This window comes from Macrobrachium nipponense, chromosome 2 (assembly GCF_015104395.2).
Source record: "Macrobrachium nipponense isolate FS-2020 chromosome 2, ASM1510439v2, whole genome shotgun sequence".
Lineage (NCBI taxonomy): Eukaryota > Metazoa > Arthropoda > Malacostraca > Decapoda > Palaemonidae > Macrobrachium > Macrobrachium nipponense.
The window spans coordinates 34,432,532-34,454,128 of record NC_087201.1 but is presented as its reverse complement, the minus strand read 5'-3'; the positions used below and the strand labels follow the sequence as shown (position 1 = coordinate 34,454,128).

At 37.3% G+C, this 21,597-nt stretch overlaps 1 protein-coding gene across 21 annotated transcripts in view; it reads left to right on the top strand.

Annotated features, from left to right (window-relative positions):
- Positions 1 to 21,597, top strand: part of LOC135220524 (voltage-dependent L-type calcium channel subunit beta-1-like) — a 590,813-nt gene that overhangs the window by 555,268 nt on the left and 13,948 nt on the right. For 3 of the 21 annotated variants that reach the window (XR_010315722.1, XM_064257696.1, XM_064257697.1), the window contains exon 11: positions 7,465 to 7,493. The exons of 17 other annotated variants lie outside the window; for them this stretch is intronic. Coding sequence is in view for 3 of the 4 variants with exons in the window: in XM_064257696.1 (XP_064113766.1) it covers positions 7,465 to 7,493 (29 nt within the window). In the remaining variant the exon portion in view is untranslated. Of the gene's footprint in view, positions 1 to 7,464; positions 7,494 to 15,859; positions 15,896 to 21,597 lie in introns of all 21 variants that reach the window. One more of the 21 variants, XM_064257687.1, reaches the window with a different exon arrangement.

Below are 21,597 nucleotides of genomic sequence, written 5' to 3'. Positions count from 1 at the left end.
GTGTGTGACTTCCAAGGTGTTGGACATTTACTGTGTCGTTCCTACAGAGTTCTTTTTCGGTTATAGGGCAGTTGGACAGTTTCGCACAGTTCTTTTCTTCTGTTTTTTCACATTCACATTCGCTGATGCAGCTCAAGTTGCGAAGTTTTATGAGGGTTTTCCGAATTTTTTGCTTTTTGCACCTTTTACATTTGGTTGTGTCTTCTTGCTGGCAATGCGTCACTGTGTTTACTTTGGTATTCTGGAATTATTTCATTCATGACTCATTTTGTATCTTTGCTTAGATTGTCTCTAAGACAAACATTTCTGCGAACATAAAGTCGTTTTTGCCCTTGCATAGCAATTTTTGGAGATTTTCATTACCTCACCAGTAATTTCAGCATTCCTGTTGAAAGTTTTCATTTCTATACTGTGAATTAATGTTATTTACTGTTATTGTTCTGTATTTCCCCACTTTCACCTTTGTGCACCATTTCTGTCTTTGCAGTAAGTTAATTCTAATGCTTTCTTTTCTCAGCAGGGGATAGACCCTCTTAGAGGTGGTCTTGTGTAATGATTGTGAGTGCTTACCTCTAGGTAACACAGCAACCTAATTTCGTCCATGGATTTTATGCTATGATAGCACCTCTCACTCCTTGTGAAGAGTGTTTGGTGTTAGGGTGTCTTCCTTCCCAAGTCTTATCCCTTCATCTGGGTGTCTCCTTCTACTTATGCTCTGCCTGTTGGTGCTGAGAGTAGGGTTCAGTTCCTTTGTATAGTTCAAAGATACCGTTGTGCCTCAGTCCATCTTACATGTACTTTATGTTTACTCCCCATGTATGTATGTATGTTCGTCTTAGCCAGACTCACTGGTGGGCTGCTTGTCACAATCTAGTACAAGGACAGTCTGGGTATTTGCTTTTTTTTCCTTACACAGTTAGACTTAAAATTTCTTGGTATGCCCTGTTTTTGAGGCACATTACCATGTTTTTTGGCTGTAGTGGGGATAGTTTCCAGCTCGGCTAAAATTGTAATTGATGGAATGGTTTCTACTCGCTTGGAGGATCATCCATTGCTTCTAAGACATTTTGTGGTTTGCATCTTCTTTAATGACATTTATCAGTTGTAGCCTTAAGAAGGGCGACTCTCTAGAGACTGTGACAGCAACTCGGGTGTAAATAGCAGGTCCTCTCCCTCCACTTTTTACATGCTTGCCTGAAAAATTTGCATACTTAAGTTTGATGTACAAGGCCTTCATCCACCTCAATCCATGTTCCTGTTACAACCAAGTTCTTTTTCTCTACATGGAATGTCACTTTGCTTTGATTATCTCTTCTAATGAGTCTTCACTTTGTCTTCAGGTTTCCTCCAGAATGATAAAGTACTTACGGACAGCAGAACTGTTCATGCTTTTTTTTTACCTTTTCTCCTGCAGTTTCAAGGACATTATTGACAAAGTTCCTCATGACCTCACTTGTCAATTTTTTCGCTCCTATCCTACATTGTTCTTGGTTTTTTCCACTCAAGATTGTGTTGCTGTTTTCTATTGCCCATTCTAAGTGTCTTTATGGGCTCTATACCTTTATTGATAGAGGCTCTCTTCCTGACTGTGGGTTTTTAAGGGGAACCTCCATTTGTGCTTGGAGTACTTAGCTGAGAATCTCCCAGCAAGGGATCATTCATAGACTCCTTGCCTTTGCTGCCATGCTCTGCCCTTCTCATGAAGTTTTTCCTTTCTGCCTACTGGAGGCTCTTAAGTCTTGCCTCCAGTAGGTGGTATCTTTGTTGCCAGAACCAGACTCGCTTGACAGAATCTTGGCTTCAGATGTTAGCACCTTCCAATTTGTTATGGTAGTTTTACCAGGAACTCTCTGCTATTTTTTATCATTCCTTTGGCCACGGCAGTTTTCTTTTCTATGCTTTTATCTACAATTGCGGCAGCGTATCTTCAGATGTTTCTTCTCTAGTCTATCCCGCGATAGTGTATCTTCAGATGTTTCTTCTTCAGTCTGACCATTGCTGCAAGTCAAGTGAATCTGGTCATTCATTTTCTTATTCTTTATGACTTTTATTTTTTTTAAGTACTTGCCTTTATGTCTCAGTCATTTGGTGTGTGTACTATTCTGGGATATGGAAGCTACCTGGACTTCAGGAGACTTTTGTCAATGGGAACTGAACTTCTTGCATCTAAGGTTTCTATATCAGTCCCTCCTGTTTCATTCCAGTTGGCACAGAAAGATTGGAAATATTAGTTAGCAAACAGTGGACTGTCATCTGGGCATGGGCGCCCGATCAGAGGGGCAAGGTAGCAATGGCCCCAACCGGAAATCAGGGAAAAATTACATATATATATATATTATATATTATATATATAATATATATATATATATATCTATATATATATTATACTATATATATCACATAAAACTACATCACTGTTTTCCATCCATTCTACAACATATTCTTCCAGTTTAAGTAAATTAAAGGTCTCTTCATTATACTGTATAACAATATTGGAATGCAGTATATAACTGCGTTATTCTTTCAAGAAATATTTGATTTCAGTTGAACAGTATATGGAACTATTGAAAAAAGTTAATGTCACGTATTTTTTTTCACATCTTGCTTCACTTAAATTATTGGCATCACAATTCCATTGTATATAATTTGCCCCCTTTGGAAAATGTGCTGCGGACGCCGCTGCATCTGGCATTCGAGATTGTACTCTTATCCTTTCCGCTCTTCCAATGAATGTGACTGGGTTCATTTCACATGGGGAAAAGGCTAATTACGGTAAACAGATTAGTATAAAAACTTGTTTTATTGTAACTGCCAGTCCTAAACTGGTCACTGCCTTGTACTGTGTATGAGGCGAAACCTAGAAAGAGGAAGCTTTTTGCAGAATAGCAGCTCTGGTGATAACAAATTAAAGATCTATAATTTCTGTGTTCAGGATCACCAAAATGATCACAACCTATTGTAGAACCACAACTAACTAAACTTAGTGTTCTCCTATACTTAAATACTACTTTGCTGAACAATGAAATGACATTGATACCAGGGAAGTAGAAGGTTTAACATATTAAGCGACGGGCTTAGAAATTTTACTATTCTGAGGGGAGAGAGATTTCCTGAAAACCAGGCTACTACATTCTGGGAACACTCAAAACTCTTCAGCAATCGCCCATCAGAGAATGAAATACTTTCACCAGAATGCACTGGCGAGAACTCATTTCATGTCTAACCCCTTACAGGGAAAAACGGAGTAACGGCTTTTATAATGATAGAGACATTCTTTATGAAATAGGTCAAAATGTACGCATAGTATATAATTACTGCGCTAAAAGCGTAGAGGGAAAGGAAACCCAGAATTGACACATGATATCAAATTTGCCTTCCTGTATTATTTAAGCATTGGACCCATGACAACATCTTGCATCTCGATATTATAAGAAGATAGAGTGGTGTCAGTGTTGGCTGAGACAGACTGAAGGTGTATAGACAACATTTCCATCAAATACCTATGAAAATATGCTCCTTATTGCTTCTACAGAGAATCATATTTTACGAGACTGATGTAGATTGAATTTACCACGTAACATGATTTGCATGAGAGGAACTTTCATGGAAAATGAATAGTTTACCATACATGTTGATATGATGACTTTTTTCAGTATTTAAAAGTAGGATTAACTTTTAAAATGTCTTGGTCTTGAAAATGGAAGCCGTAGAAAAACAAATATGTTAATTCTGAGTATTTTTTTCAGGTATGTGAAGTATACTAACAATGTACACATTCGCCTTTTATATAACGATACTTTATTTTATACATGAACATACAGTTTATACCGTTACACTTCAATGCATATAATATGTTATGCAAAACCACATTTGGGCTAATGCCCGCGTATGCAGATATTTTTTTTTTATTTCTACAGACTTTATTGACATTGAACACATCATCCTGTTCACTGAAAATTTGTTTACATGCATGAAAAGTTATTCATGCATACTTCAGGGGCACGTTATTATTCGAAGCCCAGCAGAAAAGTTTCTGTCTAGCCCATGTGGATTTTTCATCCATGCCATTTCAGTACATGACCATTGTTCTAACCAGCGCAACGCGAAGTCAGTGATAATCTTGTACTTTATACCCAACTCACAGAGCCAGTACACTTACATAATACTGAATTATACCTGTGGAATTTAGCACATGTGACAAACATTGTGCGACATGTTCAGAAACCACATTCTAGCGCTAGTGAATACTTGCTATATTTAACTAACAATATATTTGTTAGGTTAATATAAAACCCTGTCTAGTTTTAGTCTGCACTTTCACAGAAACCGGGTCATGGTAGACTTACTATGAAAAGGGATTTGTTGCTTTAATATTTTAGTAGTATATGTAGATGCAACTGGCAATCATCATAATGTGGTTAATCTACGAGAATCTTCATCTCTCAGAGTAAGATTAAGTGGAAATTACCCACTACCTGAGCGAATAAAGCAAAAGGACAGAGAGGTAACAGACTTCTTACTTTGCATAACATAAATATATTCGTTATAAACTAGAATAAAGCGGGTTATGTCGATATCGTTGGTAGGCAGCATATGATTCAATCTTCGTATGTAGTACACAATGCAGGGCTCTTTATGTAACTGTCCTTGTTTAACCAACACCCCTTATCAAGTCTTGAATACAAATAAATCTCTAAATCAATATTTTCAATTTATCCAGTCAAGTTTGTTATGTGTTGTAGTTTATTAGGGAAGAAGAAATAACTATTATTATTTCTTAATAGAGGACACCTTTTCACGTCAGCCCTCTAAGAGTCAGTTTATTTAATCTCGGTGGCCTGTTAATCTGTTTAAAAACACAGTACATACCAGTACTGTGTTTTTAAATCAGGAAATCCTTGGGTAACTAACTACCAGTGCGCTACTATCAACTCGATTTTGGTTAGGCAAGAAAGTTGTGGAATGGTATCCACAGCTCTTTGTTGGTCCAAATCCAGAATATCAGCCTCGTAAAACGTGGTTCCTGTTTTCCGCATCCAAAAAGGACAGTTACATAAAGAGCCCTGCACTGTGTACTACATACGAAGATTAGATTTACAACAAGTGGGAGGTTGGTTGTCATAGTGTAGTAAGTCTCTATACATTAGCAAATGTGTTGGAAAGCAATTCAAGGGTGATTCAGTCGATGGATGCTTGGGACCTCAAATACTTGCTCACCAGGAGAACAGAGAAAGGAAAATGAATTTCTTGGGTTAGAAATGAGGTTGTCTTTTGGTTTGTGAGTGAGGAATGAGCTGATGCCAACGAGGCCGATAAAAGACTGCATTTATAGTACGGTTTTTACGAGCGGCAACAACTAAAAGGGCTTAAAGGAAAAAATGCAGAAATAAATCATAGTATAGTAGAAGAGTTGGAATTATTGTTGAACCGGAAGGAAGGATATGTGAAAAAAAAATCAGGAATTTCGAATAAAATACGATATAAGAGCTAGGGAGTGGCATGTCAATATTTCCTCTGTTGCTGTCTCCTTAAAGCGTGTCATAGGCTCTAAAGTAGCTCTCTATCTTCTCTCTTGCTAAAGCATACTCAAGAGGTCACAAGAAATAGTCTGTACAAGGCATACAGAGAAGTAAATCATTACATAATATCAAACTCACAACACAACCTAGAAACCTTTATCCACGAAGAGATGTATTTTATATTATGTAAAATTATTAAGAAAATCATAATTTCCTCTTTCCATGACTCTCTTTGCCATCTTGTCTCAATACATTCAGCAGCCTTTATAAAACGGCGACCCCATATAAAAATGGCAACCAGCTGGGAAGAAGATTAACAGAATCATAATGGACTTCCTTTGAAACTAAGTAAATGTGCCAAAGGTAACTTAACATCTTGATAAACTAACGTGTTCTCAGCATTATACGTCGTTACAATTTTAACATATCTACCGAAGTCTAGAGCATTACAGAAACTATATTCTCTGCTTGAAATTAGCTCATTTCTTCTGTTAGCTTAACTGCTTAGAAAGCGATAACTACTCAGGGGAACAATACGCCTTTTACTAGACGGCAATAAATTGGAAAATCACATTTACACTCTGACAGTTGCAATTCATTTTACGTGTATGTATTTTGACATGCCATTGACTCTAGCTCCAAATAGTGGTCCTCAAAGTGTTTTGCTGAGCAAAATCCTTTGATCTTTGCAAGGGTGTGAAAACCCTTTTTATTCCTGTTAGAAACCATGGGATGTTAATATTTTTAAAGTCAGTCATTTCTAGTATGCGTTAAAACTTTGATACACTATTCCCCATTTTAAGTCAAGATTATTCGTTGATGTCTGCTGTACTGCTGGTCAATCTGATTACTGTTAGTTCAGAGACTTTCACATAATCATACTCAAATTCACTATGCAGCATACACATTTCAAACCTCATATGGGACATCTTTTTACTTTTCTTTTTGCTGTGGAAATTTTATTGTGTCATTTACTCACTGTATTTTGATTCCATTCAAGTTTACCTAGTTGAGTTGTAATGACTCTCATCTGTACAGCCAGCTAGAGTGCAGGAATGGAATTGGCTGGACCTTATTTTATCCATTCTTTTTCCTTCTTTCACTGTTGTTTTTATTCATGTTCACTGGAAGTGGATGGAAAAGCACATGGCCTTGCTAGAAACTTTGTGAAGTTACAATGTGCGAATCAAGGTTTTCGCCCACGTTTTGAGTGTGGGGGATGCACTGGTATTGCGGACTAAAAGTTACTCACTTTGTGCAATTAATTTTGGTCTAGAAGAGAACCTGTGAGTTGTTCACTACTACTCAGTTATCCTTAACAGTTTTCAAAGGGTACAAGCTTCATGTACTGTATATATATATATATATATATATATATATATAATATATATATATATATATATATATATATATATATATTATACTTTATGGAGAGATGATCCTGAGGGTAGAAAACAACCATAGCATCTCATTACACTTTGTTTTACATTTCTACACTCATTAATTTTGGAGAAAACTGGAATACAGGAAAAGATAAAGATATAATGAATATACATGTATTATTGTATCCATATGTTCAGAAACAAATGGTTTTACTTGACAGTTCAGTTAAATGTGTACTACCAACAATTTTGATATTCTATACTCATTTCAGTTCTGCACTTCTGAATACAGAAATAAACATATATACTACATACACACACACAACACACAAACAATTATACCAAGGTAATTTGCTTGCAGATATTATTGAAAGAGTATTCTATTTACAATACATTGAATTAGGTGGTTAGTTAAAAGTACAAATTGTATTATCACAAACGCACGCAGTCAGTAACTTTTAAGAATTAATTCTGCAACAAATACTAACCCAATATCTTCATTTGTAGTCATCTGAATTCTTCATACAGAATAAACAGATTTCAAAAACTTGCTTTATTTTCAGATGGTAAAGGAAAGAAAAAAGTGAAATAGGTGAGACATGATGTATTTAGGTGTTGACATGAGTAACATGTATATAAGTGCTTCTTAATAGTAACATGTACTGTATACAGGTGCTTATGTACTTACTGTTGTGGCAAACTGTAAGATCAATGCATTAAATGGGCTAAAACCAATGTGAATGCTAATAGAGAACACTGCAAACATTTCTCTGCAACCATGTTAAGACACTTCTTCTTATGGTATTGACAGCCAAACCAGCTTTTACTGTAGTGTTTGCTTTTTCATTGGGCAGTCTACATACATAATCACAGCACAGACATATACGTAATTATTCCTTTTGAAATATCTTTCCTGATGGGCAGCATTTCTTCACAGTATCAATCAGTCATTATACATTCAAATATGCGAATAAAATACGGAACTCATAAATTGGATGGTATTATATGAATAGATCAATTCATTGGAAGACATTCTATATTTTGCCTGGTTAGATTTTTTTTTATCCATTACGAAAAGAAATCCGTGTAGATGTATTTCATTCCTTTGTTAATCTTTAGAGTCTAGCCACCTTATCTTCATATGTCTTCCTATTCGTCTGATAAGTAATATGGCTTCCATGCTATTCTTCAGCCACCCATAACACAAATACCACTGCCTTTCCTTATGTGCATTTGATTATAACCATCGAAACTATGTACCCTAAACCAATCTGGCCATTATCAAGTGTCCTGGCCTTACGTAGAAAGTAGGCATTTAAATCATTTAGCTTTTAGGAGCCCTTATTCTATTATTATACTATATAGATTGTAAATATCTTGCAAATAATTGACATGAAGACTGTATGAAGACCTTTTTCAATTAATGGGTAATAATCTGAACCAGCTGGGGTCTCAGATATAGATTGTTATCTCTTTATTTTTTAGCCTTTTATTTTAAAGACTCGTGTTTTAATAGAAATTCGCCTTGAAAGTTTACACATAGTATGTTTCAGAAACTGATTAACAAAACAAAGTCATTTCAAACGGCGGTTATCAGTTTTCGGTTGCAGGATGCTAGTTCTTGCTTCACACCATTGGATCTCTTGCCTGTCTCGTCATGAACCCATCAATTTAACATAGCCTATTGTTCATTCCATGAATTCCAGACACTTCAGTTAAAAAAAAAATTATGTACTACCTATACTTAATTGTGCATGTAATGCACAGTTTACTGGCCGAAAGTCGTTATGTAAATTTCCTACAAATACTTCCTTTACTACTTTTCTGAACAGTGTCTTTGGTTTTTAATTGGTAAATGTTTGTTTTAACTACAGGTCGTTTAGCTTAGTGGGTTCCTCTATTAGGTCAGTAAATGTATTTTCATTTTGTATATATTTTTGTCCTCAATTTTTTTAGATGTATGAAGTTATATTAATTTGATTATGAAGTGCTCACTGCTAATCTATTTTCATTTCTTAGGGATTGGCAAGCTATATGCTTGAGTCTCCCTTAATTATTTTTGTGTGTACAGTCAATTAGTTTCAGCTAAAGTCTTCATGTAGAATTTTGAATTATTTTTTTACATTGTACCTTTCTATTTATTTGATGTGTAGTTTATTTTTGCTTATTTGCTCTCTTGTAGCTCAGATTACTAAGGATTTTTTCTTTGTTCTAATACTATGTATTCTTAATTTTACTAAACCATTATTCTAGAAGTAAAACGTTTGCAGATTAACAATTATTGCAGTACATTTGCTAAAGATACTCTTACACTGATGCTGGAATATTTATTCAAGCATTTTTCTTGCATTTTCTCTACTAGGAAATTTTTCTTATACTTTTTGACATTATGAGCTCTTCAGCCTGTGAGGTAAGCATTGGCTTTATTGTAGCAAAGTTGTAACTTAATATGATAAGAGCTTCGCTAGGAACTTTGCAGAATTAATTACGTGCTTTCAATTCACAGTGATTGTCCCTGAACTTGTAGATTCTTGCTTTGGCAGAATAAGTTGAAACGCCATTGATCGAGTGTTCTTTGGTTTCATGTACTAGGGATGTAGAGTTCCTTGGTTCTCTGTACATGCTACGGTTTCCACTCGTCTGACGATGATGATACTGAAGTGCTTTCCCCATTGCCGCCCACTTCTTTGGATGGAGGCAGCAGCAGTTCAAGGGATGACTGCCCAGTCTTTGCATTTTTGTACATTAGAGAAGTGATTGTTACCCCTGTTCTTGTTGCCTTAATCTTTAACCACGCTCCCAGTGCCAGGTGCTCGAATAGAGCCTTCATCCAGCAGCTTTCAGGCTTATTTACTGTCTTTCATATAAGCTTCCTTCTTGTTGCAGCAGATGATTGGTCATCGTCTTTTCTTCACTGGCATTCCTGCAAAAACTTCAGGCTTTTCCAGAAGAGGTTACCATTCCTACTACTCTCCTCTTTGTAACGACAGCCATTTCGATTGCCTTTTGTCTCCTTCATCTGACAGCTTTCCTCCTAATTCTTATTTGGATGTGAACTTTACTTCTCATCGCCACAAGTCATCCCCAGTATCCTAAAGGCTTTATTGCAGATTTTTTCTTCTTCTTTTTTTGTTACGCAAGTAGACGATTTCAGTGTTGAATTTATGGGACTTTTGGTGGGCAGGGTATCTTCTGGCCTTTTAACACAGAGCACCAAAGAAACAATTCTTGGAGGTGTGCATGTACTCCACACCTTCTCCCACTTGGAATTTATTTTTTCCGTTTAAGGATCATGAATTGTGAACTTTATAGATAAAGGTTTCCCTGATGACATTACCACAAAACCCTGTCTTAAAACCTGGATCTACCATCTCTTCTTGATTAATAAATTCAAGATGACTGATGCCAAGACCAACTACCACTACAGTGGCCTGCCTAATGAATCAAGGAGAAACGAAATTTGGTGCTTTGTTTCCTCTGGCAGGCAGATTCATTCCAGGGAGGAACAACATGACTGACAGTCCATCAGAAGGAACAAGACTCCATTTGAAATGGGTGCCACATTTGGAGATCTGCAAGACTCTATGTCAAATATGGCGAGTTATGCAAATAAACCTCTTTACTCCAGAACTACATGGCAACATTCATATCTCAGACTTGAGAGCATGCAAAATAGATTCCAGAATGCTCACATGGGATGGTCTAGGGAGCATATGATTTTACTATGAGTGTATTAAAAGCGTAAGCTTCCTAGACCATCCCAGGCTCTCAAGAATAAAGGAGGTCATAGACACGACCCAGAAATTGACTCTCTTTCTAAAATTAGGCCATAAATTTGGTTGCTTCCACCTCCCAGGAGCTTTACATTGGATCTCACAGGTCCTTTTTCTTCTGTAGTATGAGAAGATCGCCCTCTCCAAGATAAAACTTGTTTAGTTCTAAAGCAAACTTTATTTTTTCTACAGACCCACTAATAAATTTGAAGCACACTCGTAATGCACTATGTGTGAGCAAGTTACAGCTGCTGAAATTTCACTATTCTTTCTCTATGAAGGAAAGAGAAGTCTGTCATTTGAAGTAGAAAGTACTAGGTTTGTAGAAAAAAAATCAGTTTTATTTTTGAAAAGATTTTAATCAACAACTATTAGTACAATGTCAATGACTAAAAAGTAATACTGCATAGATAAATGGTAACTGCAAGTCAGGTGCTATATTAAGAGGAGATCATCAAAGTGCTCACCATTTTTGTTATTATTACAGGAATTAATACATATAGTCTTTACATCTGAAAATAATAATGTTATATTCAAATATGTTGAGAAACTGAAAATCTACTCTATGAATTTTTTTATATCAAAATACAGCTTTATAGGTTTCCTATATTCAATGAAAATTATATGCAAACTGCAGGAAAATAAACACTGACAAGGAAAATGAGGAATTGGAAAACGTATGACCTTAGAAAGTGAGCTAGTTCAATGGGAAGACCATATCATGTATGAGGAGCTGGTAGAGAGACGTAATATCAAAAGGCTGGGAAAGAGAATGAGATCTCAGAAACTAAGATGTTTTGCACATATGATAAGAAGGGATGAGGGACAATTGGTCAGAAACCCAGTTGATATAGAGGCAGGAGGACGAAGACCGAGGAAATCGTAGCGTAAGGGGATATATGAAGACCTAGACCTGCTGGTGAATTCAAACAGAAAGAGCACATGGCAGAGAGTAGAGAAAATTCACTGTAAGTAACTCCATAATGGGAAAAGATGGCATGGTCTCTTGCTCTTCATCAGCCCGTAACTGATGATTGAGATTCTGCTATGAAAAAAGGATAATTAAAAGTATGTGCAAGTGCAGTTTATGGTGCAACCCATGCACTCACTGGCGATACCACTCTGTAGCAGCAAGTCCCAGTGAGTAGGAGAGCCTGGGGGAAAAGGTATAAAATTCAGGTCAGAGAAAAAAGATAGGCTAAAGCCAAAAGCTTAAATGAAGGCATAGTGACAGCAGAGTGAAGTTTCAGTCTTAAGAAGAGGAGACTGAAAAGTAAGGGAGGAATGCGAGGGGGAGAAAAAGAATAGTCATAGTTGAAGAGAACATGGAATGATCATGGTGACTGGGAGGTGATGCTGGTAATGTGTAAAGAATGGATTATGTTCTTTTCTTACACATTATGTATGCCATAACGGCATTGCTCATAGAGGAGTCCATACGTCATATGGTGAAGTGGAATGTAGCATGATTGTCTGGGAGGCACTTTTTGAAGGGAAGGGGTGGGTCTCTGTGGACGACAGTGAGAGCGAGAGAGTAAAAAAATTGATAATGATGCAAGTAAAAACGAGGAAATTGATAAGTATGATAATACTACTAATGATCATAACAATGATAATAATACTGAAGATAACATTAATAACAATTGAACAATTAATTAAAAGGAAAACATAGCACATGCAGACTAGAGATGAAGGGTCAGTTCCTGTGAAGATGTTGACCATACAGCTTCTGTGTAGGCTCTGAAGCCTCAGTGGAGATAAGTGTGTTGCATCAGCCTGATAAAAAGAGGGACAATTTGGCACAAGGTTAGTGTGAGAAGATGAATAATCTTAGGTATCGTTTGGTAGAGTGCGCCTGTTTTTGTTCACCTGGGTGGTGGGTAGGAGCTGAGGAATGCTGAAAGTTCTTCGGTGTTTTCAGTTATGTGCTACCAGTTTGGTGCTTGTTAGAGGGACCTCTGTGAAATTCTGCCTCAATGGAAAGGTCTCCAGACAGTGTAACAGGTAATGATTTAATGGCTGATCCACTACCTGGTCACAGTATGTGCGTGCTCTGTTTTCTGCATTGGTCAACTGCCAGGTACACAGATATCCTAGCCATAGCCTACTTATGATGACAGCAAGTCTCCTGGGTGCGTTCCTGGAAAGAGAAAAACATTGTAACTTGGTGTTTTCAACATACCATTTTGCAGACCTGGGTGTTTTCAACATACCATTTTGCAGACCTGACAAATTTTGCTACATGCTTCATTCTGGCAGTACCTGAAAATATTGCTTCATTTTCATGAGGGACTGATTGAGGGTGATATTGCATTGCAAGCTGATCTGACTGGGAACCCAGTTTAGTGTCACTTGCCTTCCATTGCTCTGATGACCGAAGGCTGCAGCTTTTATGCTTGTTAGGCTGTGCACATTCTCAGTGTGTGATTGATTCTTTGTAGTGAGAATTGCACACTTTGAATCCGTGTGGGATGTGTTCCCTGCTTGGCTTAGGAGTTGTAGTACCAGGCATCTTTGGGGTTTACGTTTGTGGATGAGTATTTCTGTTTTGGCATGGACACTCTAACAGCACTCACCATGTTGTTAAAGAAGTCCTGTAATAATGTGCAGACATCCTGCAGAGGATGATTTATGCATTCTGTGGACAACGTAATAATGTAATTTTCAAAGGAGTTCTAGTTGGCAAATTCAGGGTTCCATCTGGGAGGGAGAAGAGGAGCCAGAGGGAACTTCCTTAACCATAGCATTATCTGCAAGGCAAAGTGGTTGCTGGTAAGAATGGGTGTAGCTCCCACATTGTCCCTTCCTACATATTTCTTGAAAGAAGAGTGAGGTTTAGCCTACCATCATGTAGATGTGAAGGCTCATTGCAATTGTTTAACAGCTTTACCTCCGTGAATTCCTGGAATAAAAAGTACATTTAAGGTTGATAAAATCCCTTCCAATGAGGGTGTTCTTTCTGGAGGCTGCGTCCAAAAGTGCATCTGCCTCTGGAGTGCTGTTTGGTGATTGTGGATTTTGACCCTTAATGACTCTACTTCTGGTCCATAGTCTAGGTTTGGAACTGGGGAGGAGGGAATGCTGTTTCTGATCAGTGTTATAAGCCCTCTTATGGTGTCTATGTGATGTGTGTTCTCTTAGGAGTGTTTCTTGCAGAAGAATGTTCTCATGATTTCCTAGGGATTTTTGCAACTGCAGTAGTGCAGATTTGAGCCATGCACCACAAATGTTCCATTGAAGCATCTCCAGCAGTTCTCTGTCATTAAGGGAAGGGGGATTTGGGTTTGTGTTAGAGCTGGCGGTGGAATTGGGATCACTGTTTGTTCTCCTGAAGTCAATCGCTGAAACAGTGAACCTTTTAGGAACTTCTGGATGGTTTGGTCGAAGGCAGACATGAAGTTGGTAGCTTGGGAGGGGAATTGACAGGTTGGGGTAGAGGGGTAGACTGGGAGGGGGGAGGAGGTGGGCCCTGCTCTCTGGGGGTGGGCTTTGTCTCTGTGATTTTGGAGAGGGATGGTGGTTTTGAGGAAGAGAATTGGGAATGGGAGGATAAGGATTGGAAGGAGTTTATACAGGTGGAGGAGGAGAGGGAGGTCTGTATATTTTGCCTTGCATGTGTAAATTGTGCTGAAGCTGGACGGGGTACTTATTCTGCCAGGCGTGGTGATTTCCCTACAGTTTGGGGGGGATGCAAAGGTTGGTAGGCCAGCTTTGAACTTGTACAGGCCGTATATTGTTGAGTGTCAACAACTGCATATGCCAAAGGTTTCAACACTTGTGCACTGCTCCTGATGGTGCCTGAATCAGTGGCACCTAAAATACCATAAGGGTTCTGCGGTATAGTCTTCCACCAGGGAGAATCCCCAGACTCATAGATTCGAGAGGGTATGGGTCATCTAAAAGTGCATATCACCTCTTAAATTAGGGTTCTTAGATCTAGTGCTGATGCACCTTTCTCCACACACACAGTGAATGGTTGATTCTCAAGGGGACTAATTTGTTGGTTAGTGGAGTAGTTGCAAACTATTGCTTTCATTAATCATTCTGCACAGTCAAGAAAAATGAGTTCTGAGGCATTTTTCAAGAAATCCGCAGTTTCTTGGTTTTTCAGGATGATTCTGAAGTCATCCCTTAGGTTTGACTTAGCCATCATGGTTAATGATGGATTTCTGTTTCCAGGGCAGCTGCCTTTTCAAATGATCTGTCAGAGGCAATCGCCCTGAGTTTAGGCAGAGTATTATCTCAAGATTTGTTCACACTTTTGTTTATGGGTTTTAGTACATGCTGGAAAACAATGTGATGTACATTTTGTTGTTTTTTTTTTCTTTTGGACGAGTTTCCACGATCCTTCTTCATCTGAGGTGGAGGACTCTGCAGTCATGCGCTGGTCAGGTGCTGGGTCTTCTGGGGCCGGGGTCGTCTTGACAGTGCCCATCTCAAGAGGAGTTGGGTTGATCTAGGAGTCTGAGTCCATGATCCTCCTCATGGAGGAATCTAAGGCACTGGAGAGGTTAAGTGGGGAAAGGGAACCGATCTCTTTTTTGGCATCCTTCCTGTTTGGAAGAGGCAAAGAAAAAACAACACACACACACACACAACAAAATATCACAAAATGTCTTTTCTTCGCTGCTGTTGAGCTGAAAATGACCGTTCTTCACACCAAATTCCACTTGTCACTGGCTGGTAAGGCCCATGTCGCACAACACAGCAGTGGGAGAGCATAAGGCCAACTCCAAGGCGCTAAGAAAGCTGATATAAAAATGTTTATGAGAATGATAAATATTTTATATACACGTGATGGATAGGTCCTTTTTAAGACCTATCCATCCATTTTATAATATTCTATGACAAGATTTTGAAACTGGTCCAAATTCATGTAAATCTACTTCTTTGGTCTGAATATCGTGAATGATTTTTGTGTTTAGGAGCACGGGAATGACTATATTTACACTATCAAGGTTGCTAGATTGCTTAGCTTGATTAAGATAATAGATTCTGTCTTTTGTGCACATAAAATAAATAGATTTGTATACTTTACTAGATTCTGTCTCTTGTGCACATAAAATAAATAGATTTGTACTTTACTAGATTCTGTCTCTTGTGCACATAACATAAATAGATTTGTACTTTACTTTTAATCATTTAACTAAATGTATTTTCTTTATTATTGCTGGTGATGCTAAAGCCAGTAGTAGGGCCTACAGTGATCTGATGAAGAAGGGTAGGAATTTTGGGCATTAACATTTATAAATACTGAGTGATGCCTTATGAATCTGTTATTGTTCGATATGTTCATCTAAATCCATGTTGCTAATATTATCAGTCTGTGTTTGAGGAAGTGCTTGGACATGTTTATGAATAAACTTGTTCATTACTGCCTCCCGAAGAAACAGTACCCCAAGTTCCCACCATGTATACTATAAGAAGACTAATAAATTCCATTGATAATTTTGCCATTGTGTCAGCAGATATTGTGCTTGTTTGGGATATGATAATTTGGAAGTATAACCAGTAAATTGAACCTTTTGATAATTTATTTCAATATTTGTGTAAGGTATAACTTATATTTTCAGTAGATTTATCCAGCAGTCATGCTATGACCCAAGTTTCATTCTAATAACTTGAAATAATATATGGTAACGTGTTGGGCATTTTTGGGGAATTAATTTGCTTGCTGTAGTCTTAAAAGACATTTCATTAAGACCTCACAAATATTTTCTAATTCATAATGAAGTTTTTTTAATATGATTTTCAATTGTAGTCATTTGGAAATTCTCAAAATTTTCTCTGTATGAATGAAATCTGTAGCGCAAATTAGCAGAACTCCCACCTGTATGAAATTGGACAGTTTATTATTATAAGTGTAAAGATGAGGAAGTAGATAGACTCTCGAGTTATAAAATTTGCTCATTAAACCGATTAAATTTGATCTATATGTAGCATAGAACAAAAATATAGTGAAGCACTCATGGTTTATGAAGATGCCTACTGTTATATATTTGCACGTTTGTTTGTGTGTTTTTTGCCTTTGTGTGTCTCTTCATTTTGTATTTGTGTCTGTGTGGAGTTTTTTTATTTTTCTCATTTACAATTAGTGTAGCCCTATATAAACAGATTTATTGGGCTGATTAGTTGACTGTAAAGTGTTATAGCGTCAACTGCTGATGTCTTACTAGATTTACTAGGCTAGGTGCTGTAAATTTTTCAATACATTTTCATTACTTATGTGTTCATAATTAAGCTAACATATATATTTATGTATTTGCAGTTTTTCAGTTTCATTTGAATTTAGCTATCAATTCTACTGCCAGTACTGCTGTAGCCATGACAGAGAATAGATTGAAATGAACCTGGAAGATAAACAGTTGTTATGTTAACTGCAGAAAACTTCAGAACAAAAGTCATTAACAGTGATTTATGGAAACCTATATTTTTTTTATACAACAGTCTTCATTACAACAACTCTTTCCCAAAGATCACCAATTATTTCTGCCAAGCTAAAGTGTCTTATACCCTTTATTCCCCCAAAAGAATAATTACATTTTTCTAAACATTCACAGTTACCTCATATTCTTTCATTGAAGTTATCAACTTAATACCGGTGTAGAGTTTCTGAAAAACAATTAGTGAAGACGATCACATCCATCATCTGCAGTCTCTGTAAAGTTTAAAAACAATAAAACAGAGGCAAGAGACATTAAATAGGGGTGCTAAGAGTCCTCTCTGGTGCATAAGAAAGTAAAAAAAAGGGTTTGACAGTTGTGCGATCGCTGGGATATGAGTGCTAAAAACCATGCGTTTGGAGATGCGACAAAACGGCAGGCAGGCACTATTGAAATGCTCTTTAGCATACTGCAAACGAGGAAAATCAGGCTTCTATCAATTATGTTCCCTAATGTAATTAATGACATTAGTGAACGTGTGTTGAGTATACACAGGAAAATATTGGACAAGAAAATGAACAAACTACAAAAAGTTCTGAGTTTGAAGAATTCAAAATATTTTTGTAAAAATATAGATGAATAAAATCTTTGAAACACCCTTACCCAACTGAATCTTGCCTGTGCCCATAAACCCAGTTGTAAAAGTGGCTGTCCTCACCAGGCTGAGGGTGAAAATCTTCAATGTAATCTTTTTTTACCAATTAGTTATTCAATGAAGATACAACAATGGTATCCACGCAAATTCAGAAAACATGGGATGAAGAGAAGAGAACTATTTTATTCCCAAAATCTGACCATTACTAGCAAAGAGAGATTCATCTATCAAAACAGTGAAAAGCGACAGACACCAACAGTCATTCTAATGTTCCAAGGAGGGAGGCTTGTCCATATTTCTCTCCCCTTGTCTAAATTGCCAAAACCTTCAAAGAACAAAATTTTTTAAGCTAGAGACCTGTCTGTCTGTTGCAAAAGAATATAGCATCTGCTTATCTTTGTCTACCCTTGTCTGTGCCTGAGAGTGATAACACTAGCCTCATTTAGCAATGACTATAACTTTTGGAGGACATTTGAATGTTCTAATCAGCTCCAGTTATCCAGGAAATTTTCCACAAGCTAAAGACCTTTCGAGAAACCACTTACATAGTGTGACACATTGTTAACTAGTGTACACTTGGTTTCATACGTCATTGAAAAGAAACAAGTATCATTTCCTGTTCCTGCAGCCATGATTTTTACATATGGGCGACAGATTACTTTATATATATTTTCCTCATATATGGCTTTTCTGAAGCAGCCTCTTCAAGCTATCACTCATCAATTAATGTAATTATGCTAGGATGGATGGATGTATGATATTTAGGGCAAAAGCCCAGGCACTGGGGCCAAGAAGGCCATTCAGCGCCGTAATGAAGGGTAAATAAATTAAATTATGGTAAATGAATTGATGAATTAGTGGAAGAAATGATTAATAAATAAAATGAGAAGTGAAAAATACATACAATAAAACTATGAAAATTAATGAATGGCTTAATATATATCAAAAATAGTTTAATGTCTTTAAGAATCTGTGTGGTGTGATATACAAAGAAAAAACTAAATGTTATTGAAAATTTGTATACAGTTTAAAAAGGAGAAGAGAGCCGAAATATCTGCTTCATCTCCTAAAATAGTCGAGAGGGATTTACCTTGAATATATCTTTCCCTTTGGTTAAAATATCTGGGGCAAACCATCAGAATGTGCTCCATTGTTAGTATCTCGTCACAGTAAGCACACACTGGTGGGCTGCTTCCTTCTAAAATAAACTGATGGGTTAAATAAGTGTGCCCAATCCTTCATCTCATTAACATGACCTCTGTTCGCCTGTCAAGCTGGAATGACGAAGGGCACGGCAGTATATTTTTCCTAATATTCTTATATTTATTATTGTTGGCAAGAAGAGGAGAAGTCCACCTTTCGTTCCATTTACTTAATACATAAGACCTAACAGGACCTTTTAGGTCTGTATGAGGCATTTTTCTTGAAGTTGTTTCTGGTAAAACACTAGCATCTTTCGCTTCCCCGTCTGCAGTCTCCTTTTCGCGAATTCCCACGTGAGAAGGGACCCAACAGACACAGACAATATATACGAAACAGCTACTTCTGAACTTTTTGAATTAATGGACGAAAGCTATTAAAGTTTTTAATACCTTCTAAAGTGCTTTTAGTATCTGAGTATATGACAAAATTAGTGTCATTACTTTGAAGAACTAAATCTAGGTCAAAGGCTACGGCTGTTAATTCCAAGGTAAATATTGATGCATAGTCAGGTAATTTAGCTGTGTATGCTGTATCACCAAGGATAACAGCACACCCAACAATCACATCCGTCTTCACATAATTAGCATGGGTAACGTTGTGCTCCAAGAACTTTCTTCTAATCTCTTCTTCAGTGCAATCCTTTTTGATGAGTGATTTCTTGCATGCTAATGCTTCTGGAATAAGCCAAGGAGGATTTACAGGATGTCCTACTTCCAGGCTCTCTGGGATTTGAGATGGTTATCCCTGACATCCTCGTTCAGTCGAATTTGGAATGGTTTAGAAGCTCTTGTGCCAGAGAAATTCCGCAAGTCTGTTTCCTTGAGTACTTGAAAACAGGGATTTTTGGGAGCACTTTTCATTCTAGCCATGTATCACAACCCTAGCTCTTGCCTTCTTAGATCACGGGAAGATGATCTGTATCAACATATATGCTTTCAACAGGCGAAGTTCTAAAAGCCCCTGAGCATATTCTCAACCCTATGTTCTGTACAACATCCAATTCCTTTAGCTTGGTTTTACAAGCTGAGGAATAGATCTGACAGCCATAGTCTAGCTTAGATAGACACAGCGAGTCATATAGCCTCAGAAGGGTTTTCTTTAACAGCCGCCCCCCAACTAAATCCAGAAACAACCTTTAAAATATTCAGAGATTTTTTTACATTAATCTTTAGGGCATTTATGTGGCTGGTCCATGTTAATTAGTGGTCAATAATCATCACCAGAAATTTTAATTCGTTTTAATAAGGAATGATAGATCCTTTTAAACTAAATGTGGGAACCTCTTCCACACGCCAGCACCTGATAAATCTTACTGCAACTGTTTTGGAAGAGGAGAATTTAAAACCATTCCCACCAGCCCACTTAGTAATAGCATTACTAGACCTTTGCAGACGTTTACATATCGACAATGAATCATATCCTATGCAGTATATTGCAAGGTCATCGACAAAAAGTGAGCATTTAACAGGAGGCATGATTTTTTCAGCCACACTATTTATTGCCACTGAAAAGTGTTACACTTAAAACGCTTCCTTTGGGGAACTCCGTCCTCCTGCACAAAAGGTTAGGAGGAGTTTCCCACTTTTACCTTTAAAAATCTATCCATTAAAAAGAAATATAAAAATCTGATCATTTTTCCACATATGCCATTCTTGTGCAATTGTTTCATGATGCCAATTCTCCAGGCAGTGTCATACGCTTTTTCCCAGGTCAAAAAATACGCCAGTGGACTGACATTGTTTTGCAAATCGTTGCTGGATTTGGTTGGTCAGCCTCAGTAAGGATTCTAGGGTGGAGCAGTTTTTCCTGAAACCAAATTGAAATGGTGATAGTATTAATCCTTTGGTTTCTAGGTACTAAACTAATCTAGTATTTATCATTTTCGCCATGAGCTTACACACCCAACTGGTAAGAGCTATTCGTCTATAGCTGGTGGCTAGGGAAGCATCTTTATTTAGCTTTACAATAGAAATAATTATGGATATTTTCTAGTCACTAGGGAAAATTCCTGTTTCCCATATTTTGTTTATAATCTTGAGTAGATATTTTTTGGCATCGTCTATGAGGTATATAAGCATTTCAGTGTTCCTAATATTTTGAAATTCTCAAGAATAATTGTTGGCGCTGGAAACTTTAGACAACATTTTTCCTAGCTCATTGGCAACATCAGTGGGCTCTGTGATCAGAGTGTCATTTATTTTTAATGAAGGTAATGGTGACGCAACAATTTTCCCACTCAGTTTCCTTATTTTGCGCCACACCACTTTCAGTGGATTCTTTGAGTTTATTCCATTAATATAGTAAAGCCAACTTTCTCTTTTGGCTTTCTTATAAAAGCGCCGTTGCTTGGCTAAAGCACGTTTGTAGATTAATTTAGACTGAGGAGAGCCACTGGTTTTGTAACGTCTGTAGCAATTCCTAGTAACTTTCCCCAGAATACCACAAGTCTTATTCCACCAGGGAACTGCAGGTCTACGAGGTTTTCCTTTTTGTTTTGGGAATAGAGCCTTCAGCACTCTTCAGAGTAGATTCAATAAAATAATCATAAGCATCTAGATGAGAATGAAATGACTCAAACTCCCTATCTAGTTTGACGCCCTTACTGAATTTATCCCAGTCTGCGTCCTCTACCTTCCACTTCGGTAAAACTTCAGATGGACCAATCACAGCATATCTCAAATG